A 26,386-nucleotide genomic window follows, 5' to 3' on the forward strand; every position below is an offset into this window, starting at 1 on the left:
AATTTTATTTTTACTTTTTTTTTCAAAAGTGCAATTTTAGGTATAAGATTGAAATGCTACTTAGATATCTAAATAGAGAAGTTGAATAGGCAGTTTAGATAACTTATTATAGTTCAGGGCAGAATAAATGAATTGGGTTTAAAAAAATCAACAAAAGAAATCTAGATTAAAATTTAAGAATTACATACAACAGGATTTTTTTCTATAAAGCCACTTACATTTTTAAATACATAAATACTAAAAAGATTGTGAGTTTGAAGTATGAATTTATATCTTTAATAAAAATAAGTATGGTCCTGGTGGCTTGCAATTAAAGCAGTATCTACCATTTCCCCCCAAAGTATTAATGAAAAAGAAAGTGTTCTAAATTATCATAGCATGTATCACTTTGCTTTTTAGAATTATTGTGTTTAAGTGCCTCTTCTACTGGCATGTAACTTCCTTGAAGACAGGGACTGCTGAGGTTTGAATGCCTGACAATACTTAGTATTATGGCAAGCAGAAGGTCCTTAATGTGTATTTGATAGATTTAATAATTTATGGAGAGGGCATTACACAAACCATCAGCTCAACTGCCGAAGTATAACAGACCTAAGAGCTGGCCTGGCAGCTGGCGGGATAATGGGGCATTTGGTTCTGGACCAAGTTCAGCCTCAATCCTAACTGGAATCTCAGTTATAAATATGGTTTGACTCAGAGTCCTAGGACAGCACCCCCATCAAACAGTGCTCTGCCAGTCATGGGCCAGCAACTGCCATAAATATGCTTTTTTTTTTTTTTTAATTTTTTTTTAAACGTTTACTTTTGAGACAGAGAGAGACAGAGCATGGACAGGGGAGGGTCAGAGAGAGAGAGGGAGACACAGAATCTGAAACAGGCTCCAGGCTCTGAGCTGTCAGCACAGAGCCCGACGCGGGGCTCGAACTCACAGAGCGTGAGATCATGACCTGAGCCGAGGTCGGACGCTTAGCCGACTGAGCCACCCAGGAGCCCCTAAATATGCTTCTTTTTAAGTAATGGTGGTGTAGGTGGGAAAGGATTGAGGAACCAAAGACAGCTGGGAAGATGTGAATGCCAACTAGAAATCCTAACACAGCAAACTGATGCTTCTCAGCCAGGATTCCAGTACTCCTGGCATGTCCAGGGCATCCTTCTGGAGCCTCATGTTATTCACTGGCAAGTGATCAGTAATTTTAAGATGCAGGGTTATAAATTCACATACAAAATTTTCATGGTTGTTAAAGAAACTCTCCCTTAGAACTGGATTGCTTTGGGTTACATTCCCAGAAGCTCCCTCCCCCTTTCCCCAGGAAAATATTCATGTCTGCCTGTTGTTAGGGTTCTGAAGGTGGAAAATGTAAGAGGCATTCTAGTAAGCCGTTATCAGCTTGTAACGAACACTATGAGCTGAACTGCTCTATCACTCTGGCCACAGCAAAGAAAAGACTGGGTAGTCGGGATACATTTTGACTTGAGGAAAGAAAGGGCACAGGTAGCATCTCTTGGTGGGAAGACACACATATGGGATCCGAGGGGAAAGAAGGAAAGAAAGAGAGGAAAGGGATGACTCTGCCTCCAGCTGCCAACACAAAGGCTGGAGGTGAACCAGCTCTGGGGACCATCTGTGATGATCCCATTCCTTGTCCCACCCACAGCAGATGGACAGCAGGGCCTCTGAGCCCAACCTGGGGGTGGCGTCCAGCCACATTTGTGAGGAGAGACCGAGGGAAGACCATTGCAGGAGTTCGCTCTGAGAAACCCAACCACACTCCCTCTGCACGAGACCACGGGCCCAAGCGGGGAGTTCTGCACAGCCCCGGCACAATCCTCAGCAGACATACCTGTCTTAGCATGGATCTGAAGACCATGTATCGGAGCCGCTTGGTGAGGATCTCCCCAGCCTTGCCAAACGTGAAGCCCTGTGAAGAAGAACATGCCACAAGGAAGAAGACTTGTCGCAGACCCAGCCATGGGTTACATGAAAGGAGGGAGAGTTGATGTCACGGCTAATGGGGACACCAGACAAAGTCAGAAAGCCTGATTCAGGGTTGGTGGTGTTTCGGTGACTCTGTACTAAGGGCACCTAGCCACAGCAGCCGCATAGCCAGGGGAGCCCCGTTTGGAAACCATCACAGCTACTCCCCAGCTACTGGTGGGCTGATCAGGGGCTGACTGGGAAATGTGTTTCTTTGTCCCTATTCCTATCCCTGCTTATTTCTCCCAGTGAACCAGGGTCTGTCACTCAGGAAGCTGAAGTTGTTCCGAAGACAGGGGCACTCGAAGCAGGGTGGCTGTATTACCTATCATGCAAACCAGGACACTTGGAGAATGAAAAGGGGTGCTGTTAATAATTACACCAGGACCTGAGGTATAATGTGAGAAAAAAGAAGTATTTGGTCACCCCAGCCATAAAGGATGCAGAGAACAAAGATAACAAATTCCCAGTTTCGAAGCTTTAAAAAAAAAAAAAGGTGTACAAGCAGAATAGTCTGGGGAAGAAGACGCCAAGAGGAATTTTCTGCACTGCCTCTCCTCTTCCCCCAAGGATATAACCTTCTGTGTCTGGGAGGAGGGAAGAGTTACTCGGGGAAATAAAGAGTCAGATGTGAGTGTGCTGCCGTGCAGCCACATCTGGGGAGGGAGGATATCAGAACCCTCATCCCAGTGGGTGTGGGGATTTAGGACTAGGATGGAGCAGCATCCCCCTTTCTGGAGCTCCAGGAAGCAGCAGTCTGTGGACGAGGCCTGACACACAATCTCATGGAGAAAGCAGAGTGGAAATGGCCGACGGTGCATCAGAAGAAGAGAGGCTCGAATAACAGCCCAAGTCCCTGCAGAATCAGAGACGTGGAAGAGGGCAGCCATAGCTCCTCTGGGCCCGCTGAGACACATTAGCGAGAGAGGGAAGAAACACACGCAAAGAGCACAAGTGAAGCAAGAGCCAATTCTCCCAAGTGGTTCTGATAAAGGGGCACAGCCGGGTTGGACCACGTAACTGAAGGCCGTGGCCCTGCCAGGTGCCAGCAAGAAGCAGGCAGGCATGTGACGTGCCTCTACTCTCTATGCCTCTGCTAACATAGACACTGATCTGGAAGGAGGAGGAAAGGGAGAAACCCTGGGTTAATTGAACTGAAGTCTGAAATTACTAAAACAGTAAATTTACTTAGACATGGCCAGATTAAGGTTTCTGTCACTGGACTGAATGAAATGTGAAATATCTCCCTCACTGCAGGAATATTACCGTTATCTCTATAGGGACCTAGCTGTTTTTAAGTGATTACTCTGACACTGTACTTTATACAAAGTACACGAACACATACACATATATGTGTGTACACCTATGACAACCCTTTTAATGATGGGAGAAGGTCATCCTTATGACAACCGTATAACCACTTTACAAACGAAACTAAAGTTTAGAGAGAGGATAGACACAATTGTAAGGTGGCAGAGTTGGAACCTGAATCTGGGTCTGTGAGAATTCCAACCAAAATGGGAACCCAGAGCCTGAAATTTAATCACCCACAGAGCTCCCTCCTTTGGTTTCTAAATGAAGGGCTGAGCATTCTAACATTGTTCAGCACACTGCCAGCTCTACAGCTCTGAGGTCCTATAATTCAGAGCCTTTGTTCTCACTTAGTTTTGCCAGGCAAGTCCGGCTCCAGTATCCTGGAGCATCATTATGTTACAAAGGTAACTGCTTTCACTGCCTTTGCTTCAGCAGTTCACGTCTCCGTCTCCGACGTGTAAGGGACCAGTTCAAAGCCTACCACCCTTGAAACTCCTTAACCAACTTCACACTTGGCAATCTTTCCGTTCTGTGGCATTAACAGTTGCTCTGGCAATCTTGCATGTAGTTAAAGTATCAAATCTATTACATTTAGGTCAGGGGTGCCTGTGTGGCTCAGCTGGTTGAGCGTCTGACTCTTTTACTTTGGTTCAGATCAAAATCTTATGGTTGGTAGGATTCAGCCCTGAGTCAGGTTCCATGCTGACAGCTTGGAGGCTGCTTGGGATTCTCGCTCTCCTCTTTCTCTGCTCCTCCCCTGCTCTTGCTCTCTCATTCAAAATAAACAAATAAATACATAGACTTAAAAAAATTACATGTGGCTAATTATCTATTCATTCAATAAGCAACTGTTTGCTACTGCCTCACGCAGACCTAGGAATTTGATCACATTATTTCTTCCTTCTCCCTTTCTCTCCTTTCTCTCTTTCAATGATTGTTTAATCCTTAGAATCCAGATTTGAAGTATCCATTCTTACAGGAACTAGTGTTTCCTACTGTAGCCAAAAAAGATTGGTGTGGATACAATAAAGGTAGCTTTGTAATTTATAACACACACACACACACACACACACACACACACACACACACACACACACTTATTCCTTCATTTGGTTTTCTGGCATTTCCAAGTCTGCAGTAAAAGTTTCACTATGGGGGCACGTGGGTGGCTCAGTCAGTTAAGCACCTGACTCCTCATTTCGGCTCAGGTTATGATCTCATGGTTTGTGAGTTCGAGCCCTGCAGTGGGTTCTGTGCTGACAGTGTAGATTCTACTTGGGATTCTCTCTCTCCTTCTCTCTCTGTCCCCCACCCCCAAAATAAACAAACTTTTTAAAAAAGTGATTTAAAAAAATATTTTTAAAAGTTTCAGTATGAATTTTTTCTCTGGTCTACAACGGGGCAGCATTGTGCTTGTGCAACCTTAAAGAGCCCATTCAAATTTAGGAGAAGCAGACACCTATCCTAAGGAGACACAAACAACTGATGACACTCTCACAGGGATGCTTCTGTGTTAAAAAGTTCAGAAAGTCGAAAACAGCTCCTGGAGTTGTATTCCAAAATTATGTTCAGGAAGGCTGCTGTTAGCAGGCTTCAACCTGTGGGCAACTCAACAGCAAGCGTAAGAGGACTGGGGACAACGGCTTCTTCTGGCAGAAGGAGAGCCTAATGCAGACTGGTGTAGAATGCATGAGCAGCTCTTTTATGTCAAACTTTTTTCAGGATCCAGCTTGATGGATAAGCTTGTTGGCCCTGAGTACAGGGTCTTCTCATCCACACTTTGAACATTACAGGAAATAATTTCCTTCCTTGAACTTCATCAAGCTGGCTATTTATCACAACAGAGCAAAGGGGGATAGGCCTTTTAACACTGATGTTGAGGGGCACCTGGCCCACTCAGTCGGTTAAGCTTCAGGACTCTTGGTTTCAGCTCAGGTCATGATCTCGTCGTTTGTGAGATCAAGCCCTGCATTGGGATTCTTGCATTTGGGACTCTCTCTGCCCCTCCCCTGCTTACTAGCTCTCTGAAAATAAATAAATAAAACTTAAAAAATATAATAAAGCTGATGTTGAGATTGGCAGCCAGGGCAATTCCCCTGGCTGTAACTGCAGACATACCAACAGCAGCTGTAATCATGGTGGCAATGCACCTCCACGAAGGAATCTACGTGTTCCTTGCAAGTAAGTATCTCATTGAAATATGCAAATATCTTTTCTTCAGCATGACTATGAAACATTGCATATTCAAAGCTCAGGCCTTCCTCAAAACTTCTGGGAAAGAGTGGGGTCTGTGACATCTGTTCTTTTATAGGCTTTGTGTGAGGAAAAAAGGTTTTGAAGTCTTTGATCTTTCCAGTAGATTTACATTTGTATATGAAGGCAAATGTTTCCAGGAGCTGTCTGCACCTTTCCTCAGGAGCTGGTCAAAGAGGAGGCTCATGTCCTTGCTCCAGCTGGGGCTAGGAAGAGCATGGTCCTTATAAATGACCTTCTCAGAATAAAACAACCTTGGAAGTGGCCGTGGATCCCTTGATGGTGGGGACTCATCTCCCTGTGGGCCACGCAGAAAGCAGCTTTGCAGTCTGGCTCCAAAGGTGTGTGGGGCTCTGGTCCCAAAGACTGCATAGCTGCTGGCCAGCACACTCCTCCCCCCAACACAGAGGGGCACGTGACCCAGGTCACAATTATTTCTTTCAGTCATCAAGAGGCAGGTACTAATATTCCTATTTTATAGATGAGGAAACTGAGGGTTGGTTTAAATTATTTTATTGCCCCCAAACACAAAATTAGGAATTGGTGCAGCTCATACTTGAATCAAAGTCTAACACCGCCTTATCATACTAAACTTTTAGAGCACTTAATTCCTTTACAGTTTTGTTCCAGCCACATCATTTGCAAGCTGCAAAATCTGACTCTTCAAAAATGTGTCATACACTTTCTGTTTGAAGACTGACATTCTTCCATCATTAAAAAGGTTCTTTCTCCTTTAGCAAAAGTTGAATGATAAACTCTTCAAACATTTTTAAAATAGTGTGACTTGCTTAACGTGTTTTTTGCTTTTTGTTGTTTTCAGAACATAACAAAGCATTTTGAGTACTTAAAGTGACTGGCAGTATTTCTATCCAAACTTATGCCCAGGGATTCCCTGAATTCCATTTTTGAGTACCTAGCTTTCATTTTCAATCATTGTATTAGATCAAATACCCGCTTCCCTCTGATTTCATTAATATTTCAGTTAGAGGAAGTCATGTTGGGGAGGAAAAGGTAACCAAGCAAAGTGAAAGCAAAACATCTTTGTTTTAATTATGTCAAAGAAGGGACTGAGCTTCAGTGGCTCAGTCCATGAAGCGTCTGACTTCAGCTCGGGTCATGATCTCATGGCTTGTGAGTTCGAGGCCTTTATTAGGCTCTGCACTGACAATGCAGAGCCTGCCTGGGATTGTCTCTCCCTTTCTCTGTCCCTCCCCCACTTGGGCATTCTCTCTCTCTCTCTCTCTCAAAATAAATAAAAATAAAACTTAAAAAAATAATAAATGAGTAGGTCAAAGAAACTTGGTTGCTAACAGTCCAGTTTATAAGAAAAAATCACACAGATGTTTAGAAATTTCCCCAGTTGAATAATAATGCATTCCCCAAAATGAATCAAGTGAAAATGTAGATATTTACCTGAAGGAAAAATGTAATGAAAGAAATAATTCCAAGGACTAGAAACAATAATGAAAATATGTTACTATTCTGTCGTTTTGTTTCAGGATCCTCAACTCTGGTAAAAACCTGTTAAGAAAATATTGAAAGGTTTCAGTTCAAGGCCTAAGGAAGTCATTCTGGGTCTGACTCATGTCCTGTCAAGCACAGTATTTGGGGGTCAAGATAGCTTTAGTAAAACAGAAGTCAGGGCTGGTTTCCCTAATGCCAAACCTAAAGGTGTGTGTACTCTTCCTTCCTTAGGGGCTGAGAATGCGTCTGTCGTTCCTAAAGGGATCCACTCCTTTTTCTGGGCACACCCCTCTTGGAGTAATTGAGTGCCCCAAGAGCCACACCTACTATGTAAAGTAGAAATGAGAATAAATACTGTCTTCTTCTTTTGATGGGAAACCACACTCAATGGCAGTTTGTTTTACAATTTGAACATTTCAAACTGGAGACAAACCTGCCAATGCTGTTTTGGTAAACTAGAGAGAGCCCAGGCCTTCGGCATGAAAGGAGCCTCCTTGAGGTAGGCTTTTTTGGATGGCCGGCTGGACAGCCAGCTGACCCAGCACCACACATGGAGATCTTTCCAGAGATGGTAAGAAGGCTCATAGGATGTGTTGGGCTTAGAGAACACAGAGAGTCACCGCTTCCCAGGAAAGAAACAACTCCCTTCACAGTGGGCCAAAACTGTCTTGTAACAGAGCTACACTCCTAATCCAACCTATTCAACTTTATACTCTGTAAAGTAACAACAGCCTTTTAGAGGAGATCAATTTTTGATGATTAGTTATTGCAACCAAAAAAAAAAAAAAAAAAGCAAACAATCAGCAAGCCCTTATTCCGTGACAGATATTCAGATATTCTTCTACACAAATTCATGTATATTGTTCCTTTTATCCTATCACCTCCTAAGGTTTATTATCATCACCATTTTGTAAACAGTAACTGAAGCTCAGAGAGGCTAATTAACCTGTCTGAGTTAACACAGCCAGCAAGTGATGGCCCAAGAGATAAACATGAGCAATCTAACTCAGAGCCCACAGCCTTAAATTCTGTGTTACAAACCTTCAACCAGGCACATAACTGGTTGCCTAACCAATGTGCTAGCCCTGGATCATTTGCTTCCAGCCTTACTGTTACATGAGGAATGAGAAAAATATAAAGTTCTTAGGCTGAGTTTTCGTTACATACAGCCAAACCCATTCCTATTTCCATTTTTTTTTTCTGATGATGCAAACTGTCTACCTCCCTGACTGTACAACAAATGTTAGAACAGGGATCAGCTCCCTGTGGACCCCCAGCCAAATGTCTATATAAAGCCTTAATGGGATACTGCCATGTTTGTTTCTGCTTGTATATGGATGCTTCTGCACTACAACAGGAGAGCTAAGTATTTGCAACAGAGACCATCTGGCCCTCAAAATCTAAACTGTTTACTATCTTACCCTTTAAAGAAAAAGTCTGCTAACCCTTGTCCTAGAACATATGCTCTATGCAATCAGACACTAACTCCTTCTTGGTATTTTTCACCACCTAGAATAGTATATGGCTCAGAGCAGTCACTGAAAAAAATATTTCTTGAATGAATACATTATACATATGAGTATCAACCAGAAATAAGTTAGCCAAGCATGGGTAGAGAGCTGAATATTTACGTAGTTTTTAGTATAATCACAAGTTAGAGTTTCGCATCCTTCACGTAGGGATCAACTTCTTTCTCTGCAATTTTTTCAGCAGGTATGGTGGCAAGGGTAGCCTCAGCTTGATATATGAACACCTACCATTAAACAGAGAGCATTCCTGCCTGGGTTGTAGCATTATTGTTGAAAATGCCTTCCTTAAAAGCAGGTGCAGACAAAATATGTCAACTTTTCAGAAGCTGTTGCTTTTTGTTTTCATCTTTACAAGTGGGATGGACACCTCACAGAGGCGGCATTCCTGCTTGTGTCCTGACAAGTGTGTCTGTCCCAGAATGGCTCTGTCTCAAGCCAGTCTGACAAGCACACTGGTGACAGGACTTTTCACGACGTCTACTCAGAGCCCAGTGACGGCAGGCAAGAGAGAGTCATCTAGTCGGTTTTGTGACTATTTCAGCAATCTGGGCCCTAAGACAGCAACCAACCGCAAGGATGAAGGAAAGCTTGAAAAAGTAGTCTTTCTATCACAAATCAGATTTGCATTCTTACATCTTCAAGTTGCAGAGTTTCATATGAAGGTCCTCATTTTTTTGGGCTTGTGTGTACACTTACAAATATAAACAGCTCATTCTTTAGTCAGGCCTCACAAGTCAATCCAAAAAAATGGACATAGACACTTACCCCTATAATCCTTGAAAAAATTACTGAAAATGCTGGTTGCAGGCCTCCATTTATAATAGCACAGAATATACCAACCACAAAATAAGGCCATTCAGTTATATTGAGCTTCAGAATCCTCCAGAAGGAAACTGGAGGTACATGTTCATCCTGGGAAACAAAATATGACAACAGGCTAGTTATAAAAAGACTGATCCTCGATTGATTTAATGATGCGCAGTTCTTCAGTATGCACAAATTTTTAAATGAAGATTTTTTTTATTCCTGTTTTCTTACGAATTGGTGGCTATTTAACTTTTTAAAAAAGATTGTTATATTACTCCTTTATATTTTAAGAAATAAATGCTGTCTCCACAAACATTCAACCTGACATCTGGAAAATCACACTTGGAACAGGGCAAGAGGATTTACAAGTAGGGATAAAAGAATAGAGCTATCCATATTTGAAGACCCCTTAGAATCTCTTTAACATTATAAATTCTAATTGTAAAATTCTTGTCCTATAAATTCTCATTCATACATTCTAACCTGAATCTAAAATGTTGAGATTTTGTCTGTGGAAGGTTTTGGGAGACACGACAGAAGGATTCTGGATAACCCTTTCTTGTTTTGACCCCTACCACCCCACTGCTAGCCCACCAAACTACGAAAGCCACAGAGAGAGGGTTGAAGACATAACTACATCCTCCTCCATACCAAGTTCTCTTTTGTACCATGCTTTCTATCTTGGCCTTGTGACGCATGTATACTCTTGCGGGTTGATCTTCTTCTAATTAAACTGGATCCTGAATCTTTTGGAGACATTTCCAAGGCATCAATTTCACTTATGGATTCATAAACTGCATTTTCTAATTCAATTTCATTTCCTCTTGTCTAAAGTAAACAAGAAATACGCACAAGTGGGTTAGCCTGGGAAAAAATAATGAAAGTTAATTGCCAACCATCAGCTATCAAGGAAAGTGGTAATTTACATCATTATAGGAAAGGATAAAGTTAAGTTGCTGAGGGTTTCTGTGCATGTGTGAATGTGTGATATATTTGAAAATTAAAACCACTGAAGAAGGATTGTCACTGAATATGCTGAAATAACATGACATCCTTTCCCTATATCTTACGTTGTGATGTCCTTTTTGTGGGTGTTTGGGCCTCAATCCTATTTGCTTTGGACCAGTGCTATCAATGGGAATATGATCCAAGCCATTCTGTGACCCATACTTGTCATTTAAAAGTTTCTCAGTAGCTGAGGAGTCTAGGTCGTTCAGTCAGGTAAGCGTCCAACTTTGGCTCAGGCCATCATCTCATGGTTCATGGGTTCCAGCCCCATGTCGGGCTCTGTGCTGACAGCTCAGAATCTGGAGCCTGCTTCAGATTCTGTGTCTCCGTCTCTATGCCCCTCACCAACACACACTCTGTCTCTGTCTCTCAAAACTGAATAAATGTTAAAAAAAACTTTTTAAAATAAAAAAATAAATAAATAAAATAAAATTTTCTCAGTGGCCACATTAAAAAATATAAGAGGGAAATCCGTTTGTACTACGTATTTGGTTTAAACCTAATATATGCAAGATACTGGCATTTCAACATGCAATCGATGTAAAAACTTACTGTGATATTTTGCATTCTTCTTTGGTACCACGTCCTTGGAATATGGTATGCATTTTCTCCCTAAAACACTTCATTTCAGAATAACTACCACTGACATGTCAGTAATTACATGTGGCTAATGCCTACTATGGTGGATAGATTACCTTTCAACGTTTTTCAATGTTTAATTTTCTCTAATTATCCTTCTTTATTTTCCTTCCTTTTAAATGGGGAAAAAAATCTGGTCTGAATTCCCCAGTTATTTTTCTCACTTATTAACAAAATCAAGTAATGTTTATTTATAGTACTAAACACACAAAATCAGCTTATACCTGAGACAGTTCAGGAAAATTCTATAGTTGGATTATACCTGCATTGTGACAAGTTTGAAGTAAATGCCTTCCTCTTTCATGAGTTCATCATGATTTCCCTTCTCCACAATGACTCCATCATCAAAACCGGCGATGACATCAGCATTACGAATTGTAGACAAACGATGAGCTACCACTATGGTGGTCCGGCCTTTTCTGGCCTAAAGAGAAAGGTTAGGTTTTTGAATAAATGAACAATTACATGCAAAAATTCATTCAATTTAGATTTACTTGGACACTGTAAAGCCATCTAAACTATATAAGGTACTCTTGTTTCAGTAAATGTATAGTCAATTGATAATGATTTAAAAATGTTTTATTATTAACACAAATATGATAATCACCTAGTAATGTTATGTAAGCTTCTAAATATTTTACTTAACCTCTATCAGCCTCAGTTTACAATAGTAATAAGGGGTTTATACAAAGTAAAAAATGCTACGGTCCAGGCACTGGCCAGTCAGAGCAGACACAGGTCAATGTGCATTACTGGTGCAGACTAGATAGCATCAGTCTGGGGATCCATGGCATCCCATCTCACAGGATCTCTGGATGATTCAGATGGACAAGGAGTGTGAGGCAGCAGCAGTCAGTCTCCAGTGTCACACTGATCTGAATTCAAACCTTAGTTCTGCCAATTATAAATTCTAGGATTTTATTCAACTCTTTTAACTTACGTGAGTTCGATTTGTTCACATATAAAATGGAGATAATATTAGTACTCACTTCTTAGAGTAGTTGTGATGACCAAATAATATAATGTACACAAAGCATTATGATATATGCACTGTAAGTGCTTAATAAATGGTACTCACTCCTAGGTAGAAGCATTATGGAAAAACTGAAGAGCTATGCAAATGTTTTTCTTTTTTTTTTTAAAGAGTTCCCCCCCCTTTTTTTTTTTAACGTGTATTTATTTTTGAGAGAGAGACAGAATGTGAACGGGGGAGGGACAGAGAGAGAGGGAGACACAGAATCGGAAGCAGCCTCCAGGCTCTGAGCTGTCAGCACAGAGCCCGACGTGGGGCACAAACCACAAACCACAAACCCACAAACCGTGAGATCATGACCTGAGCTGAAGTCTGGCACTTAGCCAACTGAGCCACCCAGGTGCCCCTTAAAGCCTGGAGTTTTATTTTTTTTTTTTATTTTATTTTTTTATTTTTTTTTTCAACGTTTATTTATTTTTGGGACAGAGAGAGACAGAGCATGAACGGGCAAGGGGCAGAGAGAGAGGGAGACACAGAATAGGAAACAGGCTCCAGGCTCTGAGCCATCAGCCCAGAGCCCGACGCGGGGCTCGAACTCATGGACCGCGAGATCGTGACCTGGCTAAAGTCAGACGCTTAACCGACTGCGCCACCCAGGCGCCCCAAGCCTGGAGTTTTAAAGATCAGTAGGCTTGCCTGGGACAGAGCCAGGAGGGCACTGTGCTGCTCCTGGAGAGAAGGCAGGCAAACAACCTGGGGACAGATAGTGTGTAAACAGCTACCTGAAAAATGCTTGGGGCACACTGGGGGATACTGTTTGCTGTTCTGAGAGCAGGAGGCAGAGTTCATGGAATTGCCCCTTGGGGACAAGGGAGCTGGCAGGTGCCATTTCGCATAAACACAGAGTCACCTGCAGGAAGCACCGCAGCACCAGCACCAGCACCAGCACCAGCACCAGCACCAGCACAGGCTGCCTGACTCACTTACACCAAGCTCCACACCCCTGTGCTCTGGCAGAACTGTCCTTCTCGGTCAAGCGTGTCTCATTCCCAGTGCTGTGGACCCCTTCCCCAGAAGACCAGGACAAGCCCTTGCCCACACCATGTCTCTAAAGCCTGGCGTTTTAAAGGTCAGCAGGCTTGGCTGGGATAGAGCCAAGAGGTCACTGTGCTGCTCCTAGAAAGAAGGCAGGCAAAAACCCTGGAGGCAGACAGTATGGAAAGAGCAATCTGAAAAAACATCTGGGGTAAACTGTGGGGAGATTATCCACTATTCTTGGAGTACTTCCCTGTCAGGCAGCATTCCTCGAGACGTGTCTCCGGGAACAAAGGAGCTGTCTGGCTGGTGCCACTTCCCTCCCTGGCCCCTCAGCATAAACAGAGAGCTACCTGAGGGAAACAGCTCAGCTCAGACAAAGGCTGCCTAACTTGCTGAAACCAAGCTCCCCCTCACCATGCTCTGGCGGGACTGCCATTCTAAGTCAGGCTTGCGTTAGTCTCAGAGTGGCGGGGTCCTCCCCGAGAAGACCAGCACCCACTCATGCCCACTCTATGTCTCCCAATCAGAGAGTTCTGCAGGGCCTCAGTTCTGGGGAGTTGGTATGAAGTCTCACTTCACAAGCAGACCAGAGCATACCTAGTTAAAACCACATTCAGGCCAAGGATCAAACACTGCCCACAGCAGACAAGGAGAGCCTCTGCAGATGCCTGGCCTGAAGGATAGAGCAGCCAAAACACAATAGCAGAGCACACATAGTACAAACCAGAGACACTCCCTGAAGCACCAGGCCCTGGATACTACATGACTACTTCTTTATAAGGTCATCATTTTCAGAAGCAGGAGACATAAATGGCCTTTCTAACACAGAGAAGAAGGCAGACACTTAGAACATACTAAGACAGAGGAATTTATCCCAAATGAAAGAACAAGATAAAGCCATGGCCAGAGAACTAAGCAAAACAGATATAAGTAACATGCCTGATGGAGAATTTAAAGCAACAATCATAAGGATCTTCACTGGGGACTTGAGAAAAGAAGATTTCAGGGAGATCCCTACCACAGAGATTGGAAACAGGTTTGATGCAATGAACAGCAGGCTGGAAGAATCAAAGGAATGAACTAATGACCTAGAAAACAAAATAATGAAAAATAATAAAGCTGAACAAAAGAGAAAGAATTGTGGAAAAGGAGAATAGACTTTGGGAACTCAGTGACTCCATCAAACATAGTAACATTCCTATTATAGGAGTCCCAGGACAGGAAGAGAAAAGGGGGCAGAAAAATTATTTCAAGAAATAATAGCAGAAAAGTTCCCTAATCTAACAACAACAACAACAACAACAACAAAACCAGACATCCAAATCCAGAAGACAAAAAGAATTCCTATTAAAATCAACAAAAGCAGGCCAACACCAAGACACACTGTAATTAAATTTGCAAAATATAGTGATAAAAAAAAATCTTAAAGTCAGCAAGAAAAAAAAGTGTTAACTTACAAGGGAAAACCCATAAGACTAGCTGGAGATCTCTCAACAGAAACTTGGGAAGTCAAAAAGGAGTGCCAGGATATATTTAAGCGCTGAAAGGGAAAAATCTGCAGTCAAGAATACTCTATTCTGCAAGGCTACCATTCAGAACAAAAGGAGAGATAGAGTTTCCCAGACAAACAAAAACTAAAGGAGTTTGTGACCACTAAAAAAGCCCTGCAAGAAATATTAAAGGGTACGCTTTGAGTGCAACAGAGAGACCAAAAGAGACAAAGACAAAAAAGGATCAGAGAAAACCTCTAGAAACAATGACAAAACAAGTAATAAAATGGCATTAAATACATCTCTATCAATAATTACTTTGAATGTTAATGGATTAAACACTCCAATCAAAAGACTCAGGGTGTCAGAATGAATAAAAAAATAAGATCCATCTATATGCTGCCTACAAGAGACTCATTTTAGAACCAACGACACCTACAGGTTGAAAGTGAGGAGGTGGAGAAACATTTATCACATAAATGGGTATCAAAAGAAAGCCAGAGTAGCAATACTTATATTGGATAAACCAGACTTTATTTATTTTTTCAATATATGAAGTTTATTGTCCAACTGGTTTCCATACAACACCCAGTGCTCATCCCAAAAGGTGCCCTCCTCAATACCCATCACCCACCCTCCCCTCCCTCCCACCCCCCCATCAACCCTCAGTTTGTTTTCAATTTTTAAGAGTCTCTTATGCTTTGGCTCTCTCCCACTCTAACCTCCTTTTTTTTTTTTCCTTCCCCTCCCCCATTGGTTTCTGCTAAGTTTCTCAGGATCCACATAAGAGTGAAAACATATGGTATTGTCTCTTTCTCTGTATGGCTTATTTCACTTAGCATCACACTCTCCAGTTCCATCCACGTTGCTACAAAGGGCCATATTTCATTCTTTCTCATTGCCACGTAGTACTCCATTGTGTATATAAACCACAATTTCTTCATCCATTCATCAGTTGATGGACATTTAGGCTCTTTCCATAATTTGGCTATTGTTGAGAGTGCTGCTATAAAAATTGGGGTACAAGTGCCCCTATGCATCAGTACTCCTGTATCCCTTGGGTAAATTCCTAGCAATGCTATTGCTGGGTCATAGGGTAGGTCTATTTTTAATTTTTTGAGGAACCTCCACACTGTTTTCCAGAGTGGATAAACCAGACTTTAAAAGAAAGACTGTAAAAAGAGGCAAAGATGGGTATTATATAATCATAAAGGGGACAATCCAACAAGAAGATATAACAATTACAAATATGCACCCAACATGTAAGCACCCAAATATATAAAACAATTAATAACAAACATAAAGGAACTAACTGAAATAACACAATAAGAGGAAGCAACTTTAACACCCACTTACATCAATGGACAGATCATCTAAACTGAAAATAAACAAGGAAACAGTGGCTTTGAATGACACACTGGACTAGATAGATTTAACAGATATATTCAGAACATTTCATCTTAAAACAGCAGAATACATATTCTTTTCAAGTGCACATGGAACATTCTCCAGAATAGTTCACATATTAGCCAACAACAACAAAAAAAAACCTCAACACAGAAACATTGAAATCATACCATGCACCTTTTCTGACCACAACACTATGAAATAAAGTCAATCATAAAAAAAAAATCTGAAAAGACCACAAATACATGGAGGCTCAACAACACACTATCAAACAATGAATGAGTCAACCAGGAAATCAAAGAAGAAATTTAAAAATACATGGAGGGGCGCCTGGGTGGCGCAGTCAGTTGGGCATCCGACTTCAGCCAGGTCACGATCTCGCGGTCTGTGAGTTCGAGCCCCGCGTCAGGCTGTGGGCTGATGGCTCAGAGCCTGGAGCCTGTTTCCGATTCTGTGTCTCCCTCTCTCTCTGCCCCTCCCCCGTTCATGCTCTGTCTCTCTCTGTCCCCAAAATAAATAAACGTTGAAAAAAAAATAAATTAAAAAAAAATAAAAATACATGGAAAAAAATAAAAATGAAAACACAGAAGTCCCAAACCTTTGGGATGCAGCAAAAGCAGTTCTAAGAGGGAAGTATATAGCAATACAGGCCTATTTCAAAAGCAAGAAAAATCCCAAATAAACAACCTACTCTGACACCTAAAGGAGGTAGAAAAGAACAACAAATGAAACCTAGAGCCTTAGAAGGAAGGAAATAATAAAGACTAGATCAGAAATAAATGATATAGGAAACCACAGACTAGGTCAATGAAATCAAGAGCTGGTTCTTTGAAAAAGTTAATAAAATTCATAAACCTCTAGCCAGATTTATCAAAAAGAAAAGAGCAAGGACCTAAATAAATAAAATCACAAATGAGAAAGGAAAAATAACAACCGACAACACAGAAATACAAACAATTATAAGAGAATATTATAAAAAACTATATGTCAACAATTTGGACAACCTGGAAGAAATGGATAAATTCCTAGAAATATATAAACTACCAAAACTGAAACAGGAAGAAATAGAAGACTTGAACAGACTGTAACCAGCAAAGAAATTGAATCAGTAATCAAAAAACTCCCAACAAACAAAGTCAGGGCCAGGTGGCTTCAGAGGTGATTTCCAGTAAACATTTAAGGAAGAATTAATACCCATTCTTCTCAAACTATTCCAAAAATAGAAAAGGGAGGAAAACTTCCAAATTCATTCTATGAGGCCAGCATTATCCTGATACCAAAACCAGATAAGGACTCCACTAAAAAGAGAACTACAGGTCAATATCCCTGATGAACATGGATATAAAAATTCTCAGTAAAATACTAACAAACCAAATTCAACAATACGTTAAAAAGTCACCCACCACAGTCAAGTGGGATTTACTCAGGGTAGTTCAATATTCTCAAATCAATCAACACGATACCGCACATTAATGAAAGAAAAGATAAGAACCATATGATAATTTCAATAGATTCAAAAAAAAAGCATTTGACAAAGTACAACATCCATTCATGGTAAAAATCCCTGAACAAAGTAGGTTTAGAGGGAATATACCTCAACATAATAAAGGCCATATATGAAAAACCCACAGCTGGAGCACCTGGGTGGCTCAGCTGGTTGAGCATCTGACTCTTGGTTTCAGCTCAGGCCATGATCTCACAGTTTGTGAGTTGAAGTCCCACATCAGGCTATGTGCTGAGAGTGAGGAGACTGCTTAGAATTCTCTCTCCTTCCTCTCTTGCTGTCCCTCCCCCCGCTTGCACACTTGCTCTCTCTCTCTCTCTCTCTCTCTCTTTCTCTCACTTTGTTTCTCTCAAAATAAAATTAATAAACTTAAAAAAAGAGAAAAACCCACAGCTAATATCATCCTCAGTGGGAAAAAACTGAATTTTTTCTCTATGGTCAGGAACAAGACAGACATGTCTACTCTCACCACTATCATTTAACATAGTACTGGAAGTCCTAGCAACAGCAATCAGACAGCACAAAGAAATAAACAGCATCCAAACTGGTAAGGAAGAAGTAAAACTACTTGCAGACGACATAATATTCTATATAACCCAAAAGACTTTACCAAAAAACTGCTAGAACTGATACATGAATTCAGTAAAGTTGCAGGATACAAAATCAACATGCAGAAATCTGCTGCATTTCTAGATATCAATAATGAAACATCAGAAAAGGAATCATCCATATACAATTGCACCCAAACCAGTAAGATACCTAGGAATAAATCTAACCAAAGAGGTGAAAGACTTGTACCCTGAAACTTTATAAACACCAATAAAACAAATTGAATATGACACAAGGAAATGGAAAAACAGTCCATGCTCATGAATTGAAAGAACAGTGTCAAAATGTCTGTATTACTCAAAACAATCTATAGATTTAATGCAATCCCTATGAAAACACCAACAGCATTTTTCACAGAGCTAAAACAAACAATCCTAAAATGTATAGGGAACCACAAAAGACCCCAAATAGGCAGAGCAACCTTGAAAAAGAAAAGCAAAGCAGGAAGCAACACAATTCCAGACTTCAAGTTATATTACAAGGCTGTAGTGATCAAAACAGGATGGTACTGGCACAAAAACAGACAGAAAGATAAATGGAATGGAAGAGAAAACCCAGAAATGAACACACAACTATATGCTCAATTAATCTTCAGCAAAGCAGGAAAGAATATCGAACAGGAAAAAGACAATTTCTTTAACAAATGGTTTTGGGAAAACTGGATAAATAACCACATGCAAATGTATTAAAGTTGACCACTTTCTTATAGCAACACAAAAATAAATTCAAAATGGATTAAAGACCTAAATTTGAAACTTGAAACCATAAAATTCCTAGAGCAACAACAGGTAGTAACCTCTTTGACACTGCCCACAGCAACTTCTTTCTAGACATGTCTCCTCAGCCAAAGGAAACAAAAGCTAAAATGAACTAACAGGACTTAACTAACAGGACTTAAGCTTAAATAAAAAGCTTCTGCATAGCAAAGGGAACAATAAACAAAAAAGGCAACCTATAGAATGGCAGAAGTTATTTGCAAATGGCATATCTGATAAAGGTTAGTGTCCAAGATATATAAACAATTTATAAAACTCAACACTCAAAAAAATGAATAATCCAATTAAAACATGGGCAGAAGACATGAAAAGACATTTTTCCACAGAAGACATCCAGATGACCAACAGACACATGAAAAGATGCTCAGTATCACTTATCAGCAAGGAAATACAAATCAAAATCACAGTGAGCCATTACCTCACACCTGTCAGAATGGCTAAAATCAACAACACAAGAAACAACAGGTGTTGGTGAGGATGCTGAGAAAAAGAAATCCTCTCGCACTGCTGGTGGGAATGCAAACTAGTGCAGCCACTGTGGAAAACAGTATGGAGGTTCCTCAAAAAATTAAAAATAGAACTACCCTATGATCCAGCAATTGCACTACTAGGCATTTACCCAAAGGATACACAAACACTAATTCAAAGGGATACATGCACCCCAATGTTTACAGTAGTATTAGCTATAATAGCCAAATTATGGAAATAGCCAAAAAGTATCCATCAACAGATGAAAAGGTAAAAAAGATGTGGTATATATATACAATGGAATATTATTCAGCCATACAAAAGAATGAAATCTTGCCATTTGCAATGACATGGATGGAGGTAAAGAGCATTATGCTAAATGAAATTCAGTCAGAGAAAGACAAACACCATGTGATTTCACTCAAATGTGGAATTTAACAAATCAAACAAGCAAAGAGAAAAAGAGAGAGGGAGGGAAACCAAGAAACAGACTCTTAACTATAGAGAACAAACTGAAGGTTGTGGGAGGTTGTTGGGGGGTGGGTGATGGGGATTAAGGAGAGCACTATTTTGATGAGCACCAGATGTATGGAAGTGTTAAATCACTATATTGTATACCTGAAACTAATATTATACTGTATGTTAACTAACTGGAATTTAAATAAAAACTTAAAAAAAGGTCTTCACATTCCTTGTCCTCACAGAACTAGCCTGGTTACCAATACATGCCAGAGACCAAGCACACAAGACTGGCACAGTACACTCAAATCTGATTTCGTGAACAAGTCATGTGAACTCAAGGATTGTAGGAAGGTCAAACCCTGTTGACAGTCAAGGAATTTTCATGGCCCAGGTAAGTTTCCAACATCATCAGTTCTCTGCGGACAAGAGGTTTCTCATTTCCGGTAGTCTTCAATAGGTATTTACATCTTGGAAATTAAATGTGAAACTTCTAATTATATCTTCCTCTTGTTATCAAAACAGAAAGTCTAAATAACTGGGTTATCTCTAAAGTCAAATTTTCAAGACTGCAATGAAGACCAATTTTCATTTGAATCTGTATTTCTCATTGTTTAATTTAAAAAATTCCCAAGTACCATTCAGTCAAAATTTGTTCATTTCTACTTTAAAAAGGAGATAAATAGAAATTAAATGAATAGGTCCAAATAGGACTGAAGATTTCATTTTGATAGCTTAAAAGATCACTTTAGGAGTCATCGGAAATGTCCCTTTTTAAAAATAGTATTATGCTCATGAATCAAGTCGGTGTGAATTGAGGCTCACAGACCTTATCCAGGGCCACCTGAACCACTGCTTCACTTTCACTGTCCAAGGCTGATGTGGCCTCATCCAGCAGGAGGATCTTGGGGTTGCGAACCAGGGCCCGAGCGATGGCGATTCTCTGTTTCTGTCCACCGCTCAGTTGGGCCCCCCTCTCTCCAACCAAGGTATCAAATTTCTACAACACAGAAGATAAAGGCGGTTAGCAAAAGAACAAGCTATCTCAGGTCACATTTTAAGATGGGAAGTAATCCCATAAACAATCCAAGGCCCACAGGTAATACAGTCCAGTTCCTTAAAATTTAGCAATAACCAACACCATTTTTTACAAATATGCCTACTACTAGTTGATGGTGCTAGAGCTTGAAAATCTGAAGGAATCTTGATCTTTCTTCTTAGAAGGATCATCTATTTTTTTAGTAGATTCCTAACTTCTTATGCATTAGCCAGCATTCTATTCTTTCAATCTCTAGCATGGCAAAGATCAAGGAAGACTTACATTAGGGAGTTTCATGATAAAGTCATAGGCATTGGCTTCCTTGACAGCTTTCTCAATCTCCTCCATGGTGACATTTTCACGGCCATAGCGAATGTTTTCAGCTATTGTAGTGGCAAACAACACAGGTTCCTGACTCACCACACCAATGATTTCCCGAAGATATCTCACATTTATGGTCCTAATGTCCTGTCCATCAATACTGACCTGAAATAAAAAGTAAGTGTGATTTCCATGCATTGCAGATTTTTAATGTGAAATTTGCAATGGTAACTGCTGATTGCTGCAGCATCTAGTTCAACAAGAGTCACCTCACCATGCCATCTGTGGGGTCATAGAGTCTCTGCATCAGCTGCACCGTCGTGCTTTTCCCACAGCCACTGTTCCCAACCAGGGCCACTGTCTGCCCACTCTGAACCTTCAGGTTGAGGCCCTTCAAGATCTAACAGAATGAATGAGAAATAAACTTAAGGGCAATACACAGATATTGGGACTATGAATTGACAGTTCAAGTCAAACCTAGGGTTAAATATACATTTCTTTAAAATCACTCAAAGAAAGTATCAGAGACTCCTCATCCAATACATGGTGGAATCGCTCATGAATCATCTATCATTGTACCTTAACTTCTTTTCGAGATGGGTAGCTGAAGTGAACGTTTTTGAACTCCAGATTTCCCTTAATATTATCTGGTTTGTGTCCGTTCTTCGAATAGCTGTCAATACTTGGTTTCTAAACAGAATAAAATTTCAGAAGGTTTTTGTGGAGAGTTGGATAAAGTGATAAAGAGGTTGACTTTTAATTAGAAAAACATTTAGAGAGATGTACCAATGGCTAGCCCAAACTTACATTATCAATTATCTTGAAGATTTCATAAGCCGCTCCTCTTGCATTTGCAAATGCTTCAATGCTTGGGGATGCCTGTCCAACACTAAAAGCCCCAATTAATACAGAAAAGAAAACCTGAAGAATGTGAAGGAAAGTCATCAAGTTACTTAGTGTTTATTACATTTTTTTCCATACATCTTCCTTCTAACATAGCTAATTAAATGTTATTTTTATTTTTTTCAGCTAATTAAATTTTGAAATGGCAAGGCAACTTACGAATACTGGGTGTTAAAAACATTTTAACAATTTAAATACTTTAAAAAATTTTTTTAACTTTTGATTGATTGATTGATTTATTGTGAGAGAGAGAGAGAGAGAGAGAGAGAGAGAGAGAGAGAGAGAGGGAAGGAGGGAGGGAGGGAGGAGACAGGGTGTGAGCAGGGGAGGGGCAGAAAGAGAGGGAAACACAGAGTCTAAAGCAGGCTCCAGGCTCTGAGCTGTCAGTATAGAGATCGTGTGAGATCATGACCTGAGCTGAAGTCGGATGCTCAACTGAGTCACCCAGGCACCCCTAAATATTTTTTTGATTTATAATGCAGAATTAGTCTTACTTGCTCAGTGAAACAATGATATAAATTCCGCAGGACCAAAATATAATAATAATTCTAGTATATATTTATTTAACGGCTAAGAAGTTTGGTTTATATCATCAGCAGGGTAGAGGGGAGACAAACATCAATAGGAGTGTTAGAAAACCAAGGTCCAAATTTGCAAAAGTACGCAGGATTCTGTCTGTTTTCCTTACCTGGCAACCTCAGAGTTGTATCAAATGAAACAGTATATATGAAAACATTTTGTAAATGATAAAGCATACATCTAGGGCATTATTCTTTATCGGGTTGTCTTCTTTCCTTCTAACAGACTGTGTTCTCTTTGAGGTCTGATAAACAGGTTTTCTATTTTTCATTTTGCCAAAATGAAAATGTTTTTCTTCAGGGTTATAGGCAACTAGTATCACTATTCATTTCTTTCTAAGTCACACAGATATTATATTACCCAATAATTTACCCAGAAGGAGTTTTGCTAAGTGATTCTATATTCATTTTCTCATGTTAGGACTTACAACTACACTGAAAAGTTATGGCAAAGTATTCCTGCCATTTTCATCTGGCAAAAGAGGTAGCATAAACTTGAAGTCTAGGTGGCTACCCCAAACCACACAGCTAGTAAGTGGCACAGCTGGAATTTGAACCAAGTCAGCCTGATTTCAAATCCCATGTTCTTACTCATATTCTGCACACTTCCAGTTTGTGAGGAAGATCTAGGATCAGTGAACACAGGATTTTAAACTGCTTATCGGCATTACAATTAAGTAGAACACATTTCTTATTGCAACCTAGGTTCACCAACAACATTACTATCCTAATAAAAGCCTTTTGGTAAAAGCCATTCTTAACTAAATAGCCTTGCACCTTTTGGATGAGACAATTATTATATCCACATTACAAATCTGGTTCCTGAAGTATTTTAAGGGACTTAACAAAATATGGTCTGGGTACTAACAATATACCTGTGCTTGGCCTACGAAAAAGGAACTGGGTCACTCTTCTAACTATGTGCTTTATTAGATCAAGATACAGATTGAGCTTGGTTTATGAACCATTTCACCATTTTTAAATAAAAGAGGGTAACATCAAATGGCAAGCTTTCTGTGCTTGTACAAAGGTCTGTAAGGCAGAGAACCTCTAAACAGAGTATTTTTTAAGGACGGGTAACAATTAATACTTCCATAATTTTGCAAGTTGGACTAGCTGTCATTGAAAAGAATTTGAAAAATAGTTAAACTGTGTATTTTGCCATTTGTTGCTGTGAAGAGTAAATCAGAAAATAAAATCGAAATGCTTAGCATTGAACCTGACACAAAGAAATAATCTCAACAAATGAAAGTTCATGCTACAGAGGTTAGTAATGTTAGTATTATTTAGGCTGCAAGAAAAAACTACACCAGGGATCTGCAAAAAAGACAACATTGGTTACTCAATACATCTAATTGCCTTTCCACTTTTAATCTAGTAGCACATGACTCTTTGTATTACTCAATAGTTCTTCAAAATCTATTCTCCAACATCATTCAAGCCAACACTACTCAACTTCACTGAAGTTTTTATGAGAGATTCACTTCTTAACAAAACATCACTTACAGTGAGTACTTGTCCAATAGAATATTCATGGGAGAGGACCAAGGAGGTCCCATACCAGAATGCCAGGGCGTATGATGCATAGATCAACAGGAAAGCGATACCGATAGAAATGTTGGCTGTGATAGCTTTCTTTATCCCAATTCTTTTAGCTTCTTCTAAGTTTTTGTTGTACCTGGGAGAAATAACAAAAACTATCACAAATACTCATAAATCATAAGAAATGAGCCAAGATAACATGATGGTTATGAAGTACTTAGAATGTGCCCAGCCCTGTTGGTAGGTGTTTTACATGTATTTTCTCCTTTTGTCCACACGTTGACCCAATGATGTTAGTATTATATTAATCCCTTCTTGTAAAAGAGTAAACTGAGGATTACAGAGATTAAATAATTTGGGGGAAAGTGTTACAAAAGGTTCTTTCTGGTGTTAACAATAGTGAAATAAGGGAAATTATGTTTAGCAAAACTTCCAGAATTTGCATTATTTCACAGTCAAGACAAAAATAGAAGCTATGAAAACATCTGTTTTTCCTTCATAATCTGCACGTCTTTTAAATTAAATAATAAAAAGCAGATATAATGCTAGAAAGTGCCCACCACAAGGAAATCCCTTAAATCTCTGAATGTTTAAGGAAACATTAAGGAAAATTCTTCTTTTTTTTATGTGGGCTCCATTAGCTTATCTCCATGTCTCTTTTCTTAAGAATCTCTGTAAATATAGAGTCAAGGTAAAATTATTAGAGAAATAGGATAGATTATAATTGAGTCTTAAATCTGTCTTCATCCTTTTTAATCATATCTCCCTGGGAATTTAGAACATTGCCTTGCAGGAGGAAAAAGTTCACAGCTACTGAAATGAAAGAACTTACTTCCATATAGAATTCATATGTTGAGGTCTTTGATCTGTAAAAGCATAACTACATAAATATTATGTAGTATTATATTTTCTTTGGAGGATTCACTCTGTTAGTTGGAATGTACAGCCAAGGTAAAGTCTTGCTCCGGTAAGAGCATGCCTTCTTTCTTGCCTTCATGACTTTTTTTTAACTAGCTACTGTACTAATTAAAAGCATGCCAAATGCAATTTACATGACTACTATGTCTACTAAAGACGGAACTCAAACAGAATTTTAGAGTAATAAAATAGTAAATTATTAGAGTTTCTCTCTGCAAAAAACCCTAACTTGCCACTTATAATCTTTGAACAAAAACATTATTTTTGAGTAACATGTTTCAATGGTTAATCTACCTATCTATCTATTTCCCACTTTTTGAGTTGACCTGAGACAAAAGACATTACCAGGCATGGACAATACATGATTACAAGTAAGGAACTTTAATGCACATGACCCACACCTTTATTGTTATTTCCTTTACATCAGTTCTTGCTTACCGAGACTAATGCAGAAATCATTTCAATGACATGTTGTGGTACCATGCAGCCAGAGGAAACACTTTCACAGGAAGAAGCAACAACAAGGAAGAAAATCATTTAGATACCAGAAAAGAAAATGAAAAAAGGAAGAGGGTAAGGAGGAAGGAGAAATCGACAATACTTTTACATAGGCTTTTTGATTAGCATTTTAATAAAAATACCACACTATAAAACCAGATAATAAAATCTACTCATTAAAAGCATTAGTATGAGAATGGTAATTAAAGTGACACTCCTAGAATGGATTAAAGATACACAACAAAAACAACAATATTTTGAAAAAAAATTCTTAAATATTATGAAAATATATATCAGTGATATAAACAGCCACTTACAAGAGCAAGAAACAATTTTAGTTAAGCAAGAGAAATAAATAAATACTAACAGGTAGGACATACACAAGAGAGGAAAATATCATTTTAAAATTAGGAGAATAAAGCTATTCTTATACTACTGAGTTAAATTTCCTTTCCAAGAAAGCCAGCTTCCTCCTGCACCTGTTAATTGGGAGAGAAAGTCAAACTAAGACCTTAATTACCTGTCAATGCAGAAGCAGAGAAAGGAAAGGAAAGAACTAAAAAGAAAACTGAAGGGTTACATTTCGTCTAAATATAATTTTAGCAATCCTACTTCCAAATTATATCCGAAATCTAGGTACTTCTCTCCCCTCTCTTGCCTGCGGTCTACCTCAGGCCACCATAAGCCTTTTCACCTGGGCTACAACCACAGCTGGTCCCTGTTTCCAATCTTTAACTGCTCTCCTCCAATCACCAAACCAATTACACACAGAGAAATGATGTTAACATGTTATGTGGATACTCATTCCTTTGTTAAAACCCTGAGCCCTTGGAGTAAAATCCTACCTCCTCACCATAACCGCCACTTCCTTCAA

At 39.7% G+C, this 26,386-nt stretch overlaps 1 protein-coding gene across 7 annotated transcripts in view; it reads right to left on the minus strand.

Moving 5' to 3' along the window:
• ABCB1 (ATP binding cassette subfamily B member 1) overlaps positions 1-26,386 on the minus strand; it is a 234,141-nt gene that overhangs the window by 34,296 nt on the left and 173,459 nt on the right. For all 7 annotated transcript variants that reach the window (NM_001171064.2, XM_019814933.3, XM_045041350.1 and 4 more), the window contains 11 exon segments: positions 1,842-1,919; positions 6,956-7,063; positions 9,301-9,447; positions 9,994-10,170; positions 11,252-11,413; positions 20,543-20,713; positions 21,035-21,238; positions 21,348-21,473; positions 21,653-21,763; positions 21,881-21,994; positions 24,061-24,232. In NM_001171064.2, the coding sequence (NP_001164535.1) occupies positions 1,842-1,919; positions 6,956-7,063; positions 9,301-9,447; positions 9,994-10,170; positions 11,252-11,413; positions 20,543-20,713; positions 21,035-21,238; positions 21,348-21,473; positions 21,653-21,763; positions 21,881-21,994; positions 24,061-24,232 (1,570 nt within the window).

Source organism: Felis catus, chromosome A2, assembly GCF_018350175.1.
Source record: "Felis catus isolate Fca126 chromosome A2, F.catus_Fca126_mat1.0, whole genome shotgun sequence".
Taxonomy (NCBI): Eukaryota; Metazoa; Chordata; class Mammalia; order Carnivora; family Felidae; genus Felis; species Felis catus.